The sequence below is a fragment of the Platalea leucorodia genome (genome assembly GCF_965183815.1).
Source record: "Platalea leucorodia genome assembly, chromosome: 13".
In the NCBI taxonomy this organism is placed as follows: domain Eukaryota; kingdom Metazoa; phylum Chordata; class Aves; order Pelecaniformes; family Threskiornithidae; genus Platalea; species Platalea leucorodia.
Window position 1 is genome coordinate 16,992,010 of NC_138835.1, and position 12,047 is coordinate 17,004,056.

At 43.6% G+C, this 12,047-nt stretch overlaps 1 protein-coding gene across 1 annotated transcript in view; it reads right to left on the reverse strand.

Annotated features, from left to right (window-relative positions):
• RPRD1B (regulation of nuclear pre-mRNA domain containing 1B) overlaps positions 1 to 12,008 on the reverse strand; it is a 28,302-nt gene extending 16,294 nt beyond the window's left edge. Inside the window, exons 1-4 of the mRNA XM_082325921.1 lie at positions 11,751 to 12,008; positions 10,247 to 10,376; positions 8,973 to 9,106; positions 1,284 to 1,396 (exon numbers count right to left, since the gene is read on the reverse strand). Coding sequence (XP_082182047.1) covers positions 1,284 to 1,396; positions 8,973 to 9,106; positions 10,247 to 10,376; positions 11,751 to 11,901 — 528 coding nt within the window. The 5' untranslated portion in view covers positions 11,902 to 12,008. The remainder of the gene's footprint in view (positions 1 to 1,283; positions 1,397 to 8,972; positions 9,107 to 10,246; positions 10,377 to 11,750) is intronic.
• Between the last annotated feature and the right edge of the window lie 39 nt (positions 12,009 to 12,047).

Consider the following 12,047-nt stretch of genomic DNA (forward strand, 5'->3'; position numbering starts at 1 on the left):
GTAACTGGTTGATGACAGTGAAAGCTATCCCCGTTAAAGCAAACTTCGTATTGTCCTGATTTTGCAAAGCCGTTGCTATCCTCACTTAGCTCAACCGGCTCTTTGGAAGCACGCTGCAATCTGCGATTAAAGTGGCTCCACTGCATCCCCTCAGCTTCATCTCCCGGCTGGTTTTAGTGCAGTGAGGAAAAACGTGTCAGTTCAGATAAACATTCTTAAAACGTACCCTAGCTTAAAAAGGATGTGTACGAGGACAGCCTTAAGAGGACCTCCCCCGAGACACCGTATTTCCTCCCTGCTCAAAAAAAAATAAAAAAAAAGGAGGAAGACAGACTCCCTGAACAGGAAGGAAAAAGTATTGCTTCTTAGTTTTAAAAAATACTAAAGTTTTAATGGGAGGTTTTTGAAACTGGAACACTAGCCCTGTAAACACCACCGCTAATCTTTAAACTATATTTCAATAACTTGAAAACTAATAAAAACACTGAAAAACTTTAAATATTTTTTTAATTTGAAAAATAAAGAAGTCCATTACCTAATATTTACTGCTACTTTGCAAACTGCTTATGATTTTCAACAGTAACAAACACAATGCTTAGCAGTAAAAGAAACCATAAGTTGCAAGGCATCTGGAGGTAAAAACAACAAAAAAAATTCACTTATTGCCTGGAAAACTGTTACTTATTTTTATTTTTCAATGGTTACACTCTACCAAATGGATGGTATATTTTTTTTATCCTTTTCAAATAGGCAGTGGTTTAGTATCTGTTCATTTTGTAGCCTTAAATGGTCAGAATGATCCTCTATTTCATTCCTACTGTTTCCATGCCACTGACATGTCAGCCTCAAAATAAAGTATTCAGAACTGGCTTTCCTAACCAGCTCCATACAAATCTATCAAAGGTTGAGCTTTTTAGTAGCTCATTGAGAGAGATGTTCTACAAAAAAAAAAAATTAAGTTTTAACTGTGTTACAACTTTGGGTTTGAGAGACTACACACGGATCTTAGAAAGCATTTAAAATATGGTCTGTTCTTCTGGCAGTCCTTGGAGATTCTTACTGGTAGTGCTACTCCGACCTTGGCCTAGGCTACCTGAAATCACTCAGAAGTGGCACAGTGTCTCAATATGAAAGAGGACTCCGTTCCATTTCACACGGTCTTCTCAACCCCAACCACATTTCTCCATTAAAAGCATTTCACTTGTTGGCAGCTCCACCTTGTGGCTCCACCACACAGGAGGTGGCTTTCAGAACAACTCCCACTCCCAGCCCGCCCCACGTACCAGCAGCGGCCCAGCACTGGGGTCTTGGGGTGAGTAGCTCCCAGGGTAATCATCATCTTCCTCCTCTTGTATTTGCTGAAAAGTCCGCTTTAAAGACTTCTTCTCCTCTGCAACTAAAGACACATATAAGCAACTCATTTGGATGCCAGATCTGCCTACCTTAACTACCACTACTTCAAAAAAACTGTACCAGATGCTCGGATGATTAAGCTCTCTAAAGAGAAGGATAACCACAGCTGGACTCAATGTTGGCATCATACTCCAAACACTCAAATGCAAAACAGCAATACAAGGTTGACTTTGTCCACACACGTCTCTCTGTACATGCAAGTACAAGGATACAGTCTTCCTATCAGCAGTGTGCACTGTATATACATTTGTGCCTCCTACGCTGAAAGTAGGAAAGGCAAGTAAATGTCCTGTCTGTCAATAAATGGCAGGTCTTCAACCCTGCTCAGATTCTCTGGTTAATACCATGCATGCAGGTAAGGACTTCTACCCGTAGAAATGAAGCACTGATGCTAAGATACATATGGACAGAAGAATTCCAAGTTATCTTTTTGCACCAAGTATATGCTCACTGTGGCCCCACAATCAACTAAATGACTGCTCGTTATTCAACCTTCCACTCTTCCATCAAAATAAAGGCTTCAGGACAGCTCTGGGGAACTACATTTCTAAGATGTGACAGCAACAACAGCAATGGGCAGAGCATGAACCGATCTCCAAGCAGGTAATCTGTAACACTTCAGAAATAAGGATTTCATAAAGCAAGACAGCGTTGGTTAAACGAACCTTAGTGTAGCATATCTTGGCTTGAAAGGGAAGAGACAGTTTATTTAATGAGTCAGAAGTCTTAATGTAGCCTTTGATCCAGATACAGAGCCTTCAGAAGAAGACAGATCGTTCTTCAGACTTGCCGCCAAAATTCGCGAGCGCCAGGGTAATTCATAAGAAAACTTTGGACAGAGTCATGAGAACATCTCTTCAGTGGAATCAAGTCTTGCCGAGATAATCATGGAGTTCAAGGGAAACATTTTGTAAATACTTTGATTCACAGGAAAATCCAAGATCACTCTTGATTTAAAATGAAATCAGTCTGCCCAACTCTAATGAGGAAGCAAACAGAAAGGTCTGTCCTTAAACGCAGAATTTTGCCTGCCTTGTCAGATGGGACATATGTCTGAAAAACCTTATTTTAATGGAGACAAAGTCAGAGGTGCTGTAAACCTGCTTATGAGGGGAAAAGCTGAATGACCCTCATGAGGTAGACACAAACGCATCACTGTTAGAGAACAGATTTACTCAATGGAAGGCAAAAAAGCATGGAAAACAGTTACCCTAAACCAAATGAATTTTTGATGCGTGCTAGAGCAAAGCTATCTAGGCTAGAAAAAGGTACAGCCTAAGTACCGTATGCGTACAACTGCTGCAAGAGTGCTTGATAATCTGAGTGATAAGCACGACGCCAGATCAACAAGAAAAACGGCTGCTGTCCAGTGAGGTCTGCAAGAGCGGAGTTCAACGGGAGATGTGCAGGTGACAAAATGGCCAGAGAGCGCATTTAAAGTTACACAGCCCAATACAATGCGCCATCAATATTTATCACTTGTCTGTACTTATCATAAGGTAATTAACCAACCAAGGATAAACACCAGATAATCAATAGACGGATGCATGACCATGGTGCGCACAGAAGTAAAAACAAAAACAAGAACTGGAATTCAAACTGCTGAAGAGCCATTCCTGCTGTGTTGCCAACTGCTCTACCACAAGACACAGTATTATGCTTGCTTACTACTCTAACACAGAGGATTCAGAACTCATTGAATTTTCCATCTGAACAAGACCAAGTGAGTTTGATTGGAAACAGTCCGAAGAAGGTAGGAGCACAAACATGTGCAGCCCTAAGCAGCAGTCGCTAGCCGGCGTACCCGAAGGGAGGCCGCTCCGGAGCACAGGAACGGCAGCCGAGGGGACAAAGTGGCCAGTAGACAAAGGAGCACAGCAAAGCAGCCAGCTTTGAAGTAGCGTTTTGGGCATGAGTAGCATGAGACAGATGTGGACTGCTGCACTTTTTTCCTTGGTAAATAGGGGCAGCAGAAGACCTCACTGAAGAATCCTAGAAACACCATCTCCATTTCATCGAAACGGGAAAAAACCCTCACACTTCTTTTCAAACTCAAGAGCATATGGTGGAAAAGGACCCCTGAAAGAGAAGAGGAAGCCAGGCATAAATTATAACACACCCTGCCTGGGCAGCTTTCAAAATCTGCTAGCCAGAAGTAATTTAACCATAACCCTTCTGAAAAAGCCCATGAAATCCAACAAGAGAAGAGGAAAGCAAGCATTAAGAGCGTCTAAAACTGATCAGAATTCAACAATGCTATGTAACACACATCTTCTGAAACAATCAAGATATCCTGGTAGAACATGGACAGCTTCTTCCAGGAAAATCAAGAGCCGACTCTTGACAAGGACATGAAGACGACAGAGAAGCCACTAGAGATGAAGTCAGCTTTCCCGCTTCACTAGAGTCTTCTTCACAGCTCAGAAATTGAACCACTCCCTAAAAGCCTTCAAAGAGCAAAGCACTTCATTCCTCCAAAATGACAGACAATTGCCATTATAACAGCTTTGCAGTGAAACTCCAGGTTGTTGTTATCGTGCTGTTGCAGTGTCCAGAGAGACTCGTAAAGGTATTTCTCCACCAACTTTTCAGTCTTCAAACCATCTCCGGTGGCTTGGGGAAGCTTACAGTGTCAAAGACCTTAGTGACAAAGTATGAGTTTTTCCCGTAAGCTGGCAACACGGGAGATCTTCCCATTCTAGGGTGCTCACCTTTTTGTTCTCATCTCTTGACGACTGGTTTTAGAGGTAAATAGGCTTCTTTGATTTGACTCCAGGCTCATATGCACAGTAAAGAGAAACCAACTGTGGAATCTGTATACACACATTCAAAAGGATAACTAGGAGTTTAAAACTTTCTCTGTTAAAAACAGTGGGTTTATGTGTTTGTTTTTTTTTTAATCTCAAGGCAATATAAAATTATTGTCTTCTCTCATGAGGACTTTGCTACCTGCATCTCCTCATTCAAGAAGCAGCCACTCCACATGGTAAGGAACTCCTCATGTAGATGATGTCTTTCACTGGAAGGAACTACGCCAAGGGTTCAGGTTTAAAAAAAAAAAAACAAGCCAAGTAGTCCTTAATTCACATGAGGATTTATCAGTCTCAGCACAGCTACATCAGGTGCCTTTTCTGACAGTTAAGCATACAGCTACATGACAAGCTGCATGAGCAGAAACTTCTGTCTACGGGAAACACGCAAGGAAAACCCATTTAACAGCTACTGTAGATCTAGAATAAACAGGCAAACCTGTAAAACAGGGGTTTCTACTTCTGAAGTTCTGTAGGTTACCTGAAAGGTAAACCAGCTGAACTTAAGTGGTGTCCTGGTTTCGGCTGGGATAGTTATTTTTCTTCCTAGTAGCTGGCATAGTGCTGTGGTTTGGATTTAGCATGAGAACAATGCTGATAACACACTGATGTTTTGGCTGTTGCTGAGCAGTGTTTATACTGGTCAAGGGCTTTTCAGCTTCCCATGCTCTGCCAGGAGCACAGCCAGGACAGCTGACCCAGACTGGCCCCAGGGCTATTCCATACCATATGACATCATGCTCAGTATATAAGCTAGGGGAAGAAGGAAAGGGGGGACCATCGGCGTGATGGCATTTGTCTTGCCAAGTAACCGTTACGTGTGATGGAGCCCTGCTGTCCTGGGGATGGCTGAACACCTGCCTGCTGATGGGAAGCAGTGAATGAATTCCTCACTTCGCTTTGCTTGTGTGCACAGCTTTTGCTTTCCCTATTAAACTGTCTTTATCTCAGGCCACGAGTCTTCTCACTTTTACTCTTCCGATCCTCTCCCCCATGCCACTGGGGGGGAGCGAGCAAGCGGCTGTGTGGGGCTTAGTTGCTGGCTGGGGTTAAACCATGACAAGTGCTTTTTTACAGGTTGGCAGGGCTAGCATTCTCAATCAGCGTAACAACAAGTAAGTCTCCCAAAACTATAACTAAAACTAAACTTCTGTGGACTTTAGGTTCCAAGCACCAGGAGTTTAGCAACTTGTGCAAGATCCAAGTAAATTCATACAAAAGACACCTTTGGAAAGTGATTTAGGACAAAACATTGAACACAATAACAACAAAAAATAGACAGCTTTCCTAAAGAAAACAGAAGACCACCACAGAACACCAGAAGACACAGAAGAACAAAATAAGAGAAACCTCATGGCCCAGTGTACCCTCCAACTGTTTTAACCCTGTGTTTCTGTGGGGGTAGGTTACTCGTGATTGTTTAAGTTCTCATTACAACACGCATTTGTTGGTAGCCTCTCCTAGGTGCCTTTATTTCAGTTATTCTTGGAAGCATCCCTGCCTGCTCTCCTCTCTGATGTTTTTCTCCGTATTTTAATATGGCTCTGAATTCCTGTGCCAGAATTTGCGCTATGAACACAATCAGAGCAAATGGGTAGCAGCTCAGGGTTGTGTTACGCTGCGACACTCCTACATCAGAGCACATTCAAGGACTTCCTTCAACTGCTTATTACAAAGACAATGAAAAGAAAACGTGTCAGCTATATAGGTTATATTACCTAAAGGATTTTACATCAAACCTCTACAGACCTAGTTTTCCCAGGCTTTAAGATAAATGGGTGGTTCTTCCCTACTGCTTGTAAAAAGAAACACTGTAATAAAAATAAGATTAACGAGAAAGCAAATGCAAGCTTAATGAATACATTTAGAGTTAAAACAATATCAGTAAGATATCAATATTCAAAAGCTCATTTCCATGGATATGCGTATTTCCTTAAGGAACCTGAAAGACTAAAGAGATGGTAGTAAGCTGCACCCCTGAGAAGTCAAAACCAGGGAATATAATGCTTAGAAAGGGCGAGTACTCTTTCCCCTCCACCTCTCCGAAGGGAGAGCTTCGTTATTTGTGCAATCACTTCTGTTCCATGGCAGGAACTTAGCACACGCTGCCAACTGAACTGCTGTACATTTACCCAAGGGCTAAGGAAACACCATTGAAACACGCACCGAGAAGCTTTACAGCGGCCTTTCCTCACTGATACAGGCCTCTGCTTTATTTTGGCAAGTTTCACACCTAAGCGTAACGGGTGCTCCGCAACCCCCGCAGAGCCATCCTGTTCAGAAAGCAGCACCCACCAGCCCAGGAATTTAAGATGCTGCAGTATGAAAAAGCCACAGAGAACTACCTGCACAGACCTGGCGCCATACCTTGGGCTGAAGAAAATAATACTTATTATCACAGCACCAGATACCCTTAAGGGGCTTCAAAATTTTGTTTTAACAGCACAACCTTGTACCAATCTAAAGACACTAATACCACCTTTTTCTCGGCTGTGTCTACCTTGGGTGCACACAAAACCAGGAAGCCGGAATGGTTTTGGAGGAGCAGTGTGCTATGGTTTTCCACTTTTATGATAAACATCATATTTGTAAAACACAATACATTATTGTCCATCTCGCTTACATTCACCTGTTTGACAATGGAACAGAGTAACTACAACAAAGCCTCCTGCAGCATAGTCACCCACCAGAAAATGGACAAACACCAATTTATCTTAGAAATCCATAAAAATCCCATTGAAACTAGCTCTTACCATTAAGAAACTAATTTGAAAACAAGCCAGTCAAAACAAAGAGAAAAACTCAGGAGAATTCTGCTGAGTTTTTCAAATTTCTTTTTCCTCTTAGTTTAAAAATCTAAATTTTTTTTTTTTTTTTACAATGAATTGACAAGAAGGCAGCAATATTCACACTCATGAAAAGGCTTGAACCTTTCTCTCAAATAAAAGATCCTACATTAATATCTCCAATTACCCAGGCAAAAGCTAAGCTTCTCACCGAGTGAAGATGCACACACAGCAGTTCATAAAACATTTGTACATCTTCATTCTGTTTCCCGTAAACAAAGGTCTGTTACACTTCAGAAGGGTTTGATTTTGCACAAACATCTTTAAGTTGGTAAGATCACGGTAGCAGGACGGATTGATACCACCCGCCAAAGGGAGGACGACACCGAGCAACAGCTGGGTGCCCATTCACCAGGAAATCGCAGTTGCGTTTCTTGGACACACAGTATCGTTTTGTTTAGATTAAAGAAATAAGTGTTTCAAAAGTGTTCATCTAGGTACCTTCAATTAACAGTTTCAAACCCTCAGTTAATCAGTTCAACAACCATTCAGGCCTGTAAGTCCTGTCCTTTCATGACAAACAGGTGCCTCACGCACTGCACCCAGACAACAGGAACACCCCGATGTGAGCTGTCCCAGGCAGAGACCGTGCACCTCCCACCCTTCCCCTCTCCCAGCGCCCAGGGCAGGGACTCCCTGTCCTGACACAGAGAGACAACCCCTTCGGTCAGGTCAGTTGGTCTCCCAGCTTTTGGGGAAAAAATGGCAATGCCTTCTGAATGTCACACTTAAATCCTGGTAAGTTGGAAGGCCTCTGCTGTAAGCTGCCAAAGCGCCAGTAATTTCACCTGAAGCAACATGATAAAACACACAAAACTACAGCCATAGATGTATGTCTTCACATGCATGTCTCATTAACGTTCATGTCTTCCTATTAATGCTGTATTAATTAACAACTCCAGTAGACATCTCTTGCTTGTTTTCCCTACCTAAGAACGGCAGAAGAGCACTTTACTAATGACTAGGGCAACTCTCTCACAAAGTATCGCACCTCTGTGGGGAACAGAGCAAAATTTGGTCAAAGCAGAAATGTGATTTTAGCTAATTTGAAGGCACTGACACTTCCTTTAGCTGCAAAGTGGATAAATATTCCCCTGACTGGAACACTCTGGATTTTTAATGACCCTCACCTTCCATAGGTTAGGCATCCTACTGCTCCCCTCTTTTCATTACAGTACTACCAGTTAAATATTTTCAGATGCTATAGAAGAAGAGGCAGTATCTGCCAGAGCAGTATAAAAGCACAGTAAATGCAAGAAGTTTACACTCAGTTTCTCACATCTGTCTCATGCAATAATAAGGTTACAACCGTGATGTTCTAACGACATTAAATGATGCAAATTATTGTTTTCCCCAAATGACATCAGCTGGTATAAGAAAAAAAGAGACCAGCCAAGCTTCTGGGCATATATTCCAGCCTTCAATTATTAAATATCATAATAAAATACAGTAACTATGCAAAATAAAAAAAAAATGAGAATAAAAGCACTAACAGTATTGAATAAACCATTATAATAACCCAGCTGACCACTCTCAGAGATGTGGAGTGGGACAATTTTAACTCTCAAGGCAGACGCAACAGTTCCCTGTACCCTGCTTGCTTGTCTTCGCATCAAAAGGCAGCCCTGCAGTATTCTGTCTGCATGAGCAGAAGCAAAAATTACCTTAAGTTTAGCTTACTGCCAGCCACAAGTCACAAGGCAACACACTTTCAAACTGGAACTGCGAGTTTAACGAAAATCAGACTTCTCTCAAGGCGATCCCGAAGAATCTCCGTGACCAGCTCTGGCAACAACCCCGCTACAGGAGCCCAGAGCTCAACTCCCCACGGCACTTTCAGTGAAACACGTACCAGTTTAAAAAAAACAAAGTAAAGCACACAACGAAAGCAATATGCGTTTACCTTTAGTTTGGGGGCTATTGGAGTCTTCCATAGAAAGTTTCAGTTGCTGTATGAACTCACTGCCATACACACTCCTTTCTTGCCAGATGTTAAGCAATCGTTCCAAGGGCTTTTTGCAGCCCTCATCTGCTTCTCTGTTCAAAGATTAGAAAATAATTAGAGTTGAGCTGAAAAACACTCCTTATGTTTTAAGAGAGCATCTTCCTAACTAGCAGCTGCATCCGTTGTAATATTTGCACGTTTGGAGGGAATCTGTCGCACGTTGTCTGAGACAAACTGTGCAAAACACATTTGTGGCCAATTTTCCCCTTTTATTGGGACCAAAGATTGCCTGAGAGCGCCCCACATTCCCAACCCAAAGTAAAAGCAGGAAAAGTTTTGAAGGAAGAAACTTGCTATCATTCAGAATTTGTAAGAGGAGTTATAAAATACCCCCAAGTTGACATGTTTACAATTCAGAGTATTAACTTTAAACAGTTGTTGCAGTCAATAACATCCCAATTAAAAAGCAGGTTGTTTGGATCATTAGGCATGTAAATGTACTCGTACAGCGCACTGAAAGTTAGACAGCCATCCAGAACAGCATACCACTAAACACACAGAACATTAAAGTTGTTTAGTTGAGATAATAGGAATTATTATGCTATTTAGAGAAATCTTAACTAAATGACAGTCCATTTTTGATAGGATGGTAGCTGCATCACTTCTTCCCTTTTATGTATAAAATTCTTTCTTCCCCTAGCAAGAAGTCTAACGATCAGATAACCGTTAAAACCAGCAATGCAAAAAGAAACCGCGCTCAAACGAGAACACTGACGAGAATCCACTGACCCAAAATATCAGCTCTTTTAAAGTCTTCTAACAACGGGGGAGAGCCATTCATTTTGTGGCTTTAATACACACATGCAACTATTCCATTTCACTACCCATGAACAGATCTGCAAGGTCTTTTGGTAACAATCAAAATAAAGTACATAGGAGTTGCATGCAGAGAACAAATGTGTAAAGCTGTGAGGGGCTGATGCACGTACAAACAGGTTTCCCCAAAAAGAAACATTAATACTGAACAATTCCTAGCTGCAAAGTAGTCAGAAACCAATCTCTGCTAGAGAGAGGGTACAAGCATCCCTGAGGCTTTAAAAAAAACAAACAAACAAAAAAAAACCAACCACACAACCAAAACCCAACAAAATCCAACTGAATTCAACTTTGTATAACAAGAATGCAAATCTCTAGAGAGAAAAGTTGAAGAAATACGTAACATAGCAACATACCTGGCAACATGAGAAAAAGCATCCACAAGAACAGATTCAAATTCCCTAGTAAATTCAGGACCTTTCCTCTTACTGTTCTGGATGACATCGTTTGCTAAATATAGGAAAGTAAGTTTCCTACTGGATTTTGCTGGGAAAGGGAAAAAAAGAAAAAGAAGAGAAAGAGAGAGAGAGAGTTTGCATTTATTTCTCACTTCTTTCACCTGGAATCATTAACATGATTTTCAAAGTTGCTTATAGCTTTTGGGCCTAAAAACAAACTTCAAAATATTTCCATGTTACCAAGGCAAATCAGAGGCCTTTGAGTCAAGCAGTTCTTGATCTCCTTACTTCTGCTTGGTTTTTTCCTAAGTGATTTATAAAACAAACACGAGCTTAATACTTTTTGCGCACAGTGACACATCAACTCTGAGGAAAGCTGCATAAGAAATAAACTTGAAGCACATGATCAAAACGAGCTGTTCTAACGTACCAGCAAATTAGTGTAACAACAAACTTATTTTTCATTAATTAAATTCAGAAAAAAAAACTTGGTATAGAACCACTTAATTCAGAACAGAGTGAAACTGCAGGAGAAAGCTATTGTGGAGACTCAAATATTTTTCCAGGCAATGCCGTGCCAAAGCAACATTAAATTTCTTCCATATACCATAACTTTTCCCATCTTGACGCCACCAGTTTCTATTTTACTATGGCCAGAATCGGTGGGAGATGCTGTTCTCCAGAGCGCGCTGGCTGCAAATACGCACGCACAAGACGGAAAACAAAAGAGCTTATTTCCACAGCGCGCCAAACTCAGATCTTTCAGAAATTCATGCTTAACGTACTATAAACGGCAACAACTAGCGGTGACCCGGGGGGCTCCAGCCCGCTGCAAGGGCTGAGGCCGCTGGCTGCCCAGGCGAGGGAGGCGACCCTGGCTGCTCTCACGGCTGCCCCGGGGACGGGGCATCGCCGCTGACACCGCCAGGCTCCCCGACTTCGTTATGAAGCAACTTGAGAAGTTACCAGAAGTTAACTTTAGTTAAATTAATCTGCAAGGAAAAAAAGCAGAAAGTATTTCTGGATGATACTACCAAAGGGCTTTTACGGATCTCTACGACCGTTTTTACTTTGCTTATCTCCTCATCCCTTAGCGCAATTCTATAACGGATAAGCGGTATGAATCCAAACCCCGGATTTAGAAGCAAAATCTAGAAGCTAAACAGCCCCCAACCCGCTTCACGGCTGACCCGGGCGCGCCCGGGGCGCAGCGCTCGGTAGGCGGCCGCCCCGCACCGCGCCCGGGCTCGGCGGCCCCCCCAGCCCCCGCCTCGCCGTTTCACCCCACGTTTCTGCCCTCCGTCTCCCCGGCGGCGCCCGCAGCGGCAGGCTCGGAGCCGAACGCAGGCTCACGGCCGCGGGGGACGGCGCCCAGCGCCCGCCGCCGCCCCAGCCCGCGCCCCGCCGCCCGCCGGGCTCGGAGGCCGCCGTCAGGAAGAGGCGGCTCCGCGGCGGCCCGTACCTTTGCGGAGCTCCCGGTGCCAGACGGAGACGATGGGCCCTGCGTGCTTGCGGTGGTGGATGAGCCACAGCGAGAGCGTCTGCACGCTCTGCTGGGAGTTGCTCAGCTCCGACAGCTTCTTCTCCAGCGCCGACTCCGAGAAGGAGGACATGGCGGCGGGCGGGCCCGCGCCGGGCCTGCTCCGCCCGCGGGGGAGGGCGCGACGCCGCCTCACCGACAGCAGCCCGCCGCCGCCGCCACAAGATGGCCGCCCGACCTCTGACCCCGCCGCGGCGGGTCGAAGGGCGGCACGGTACG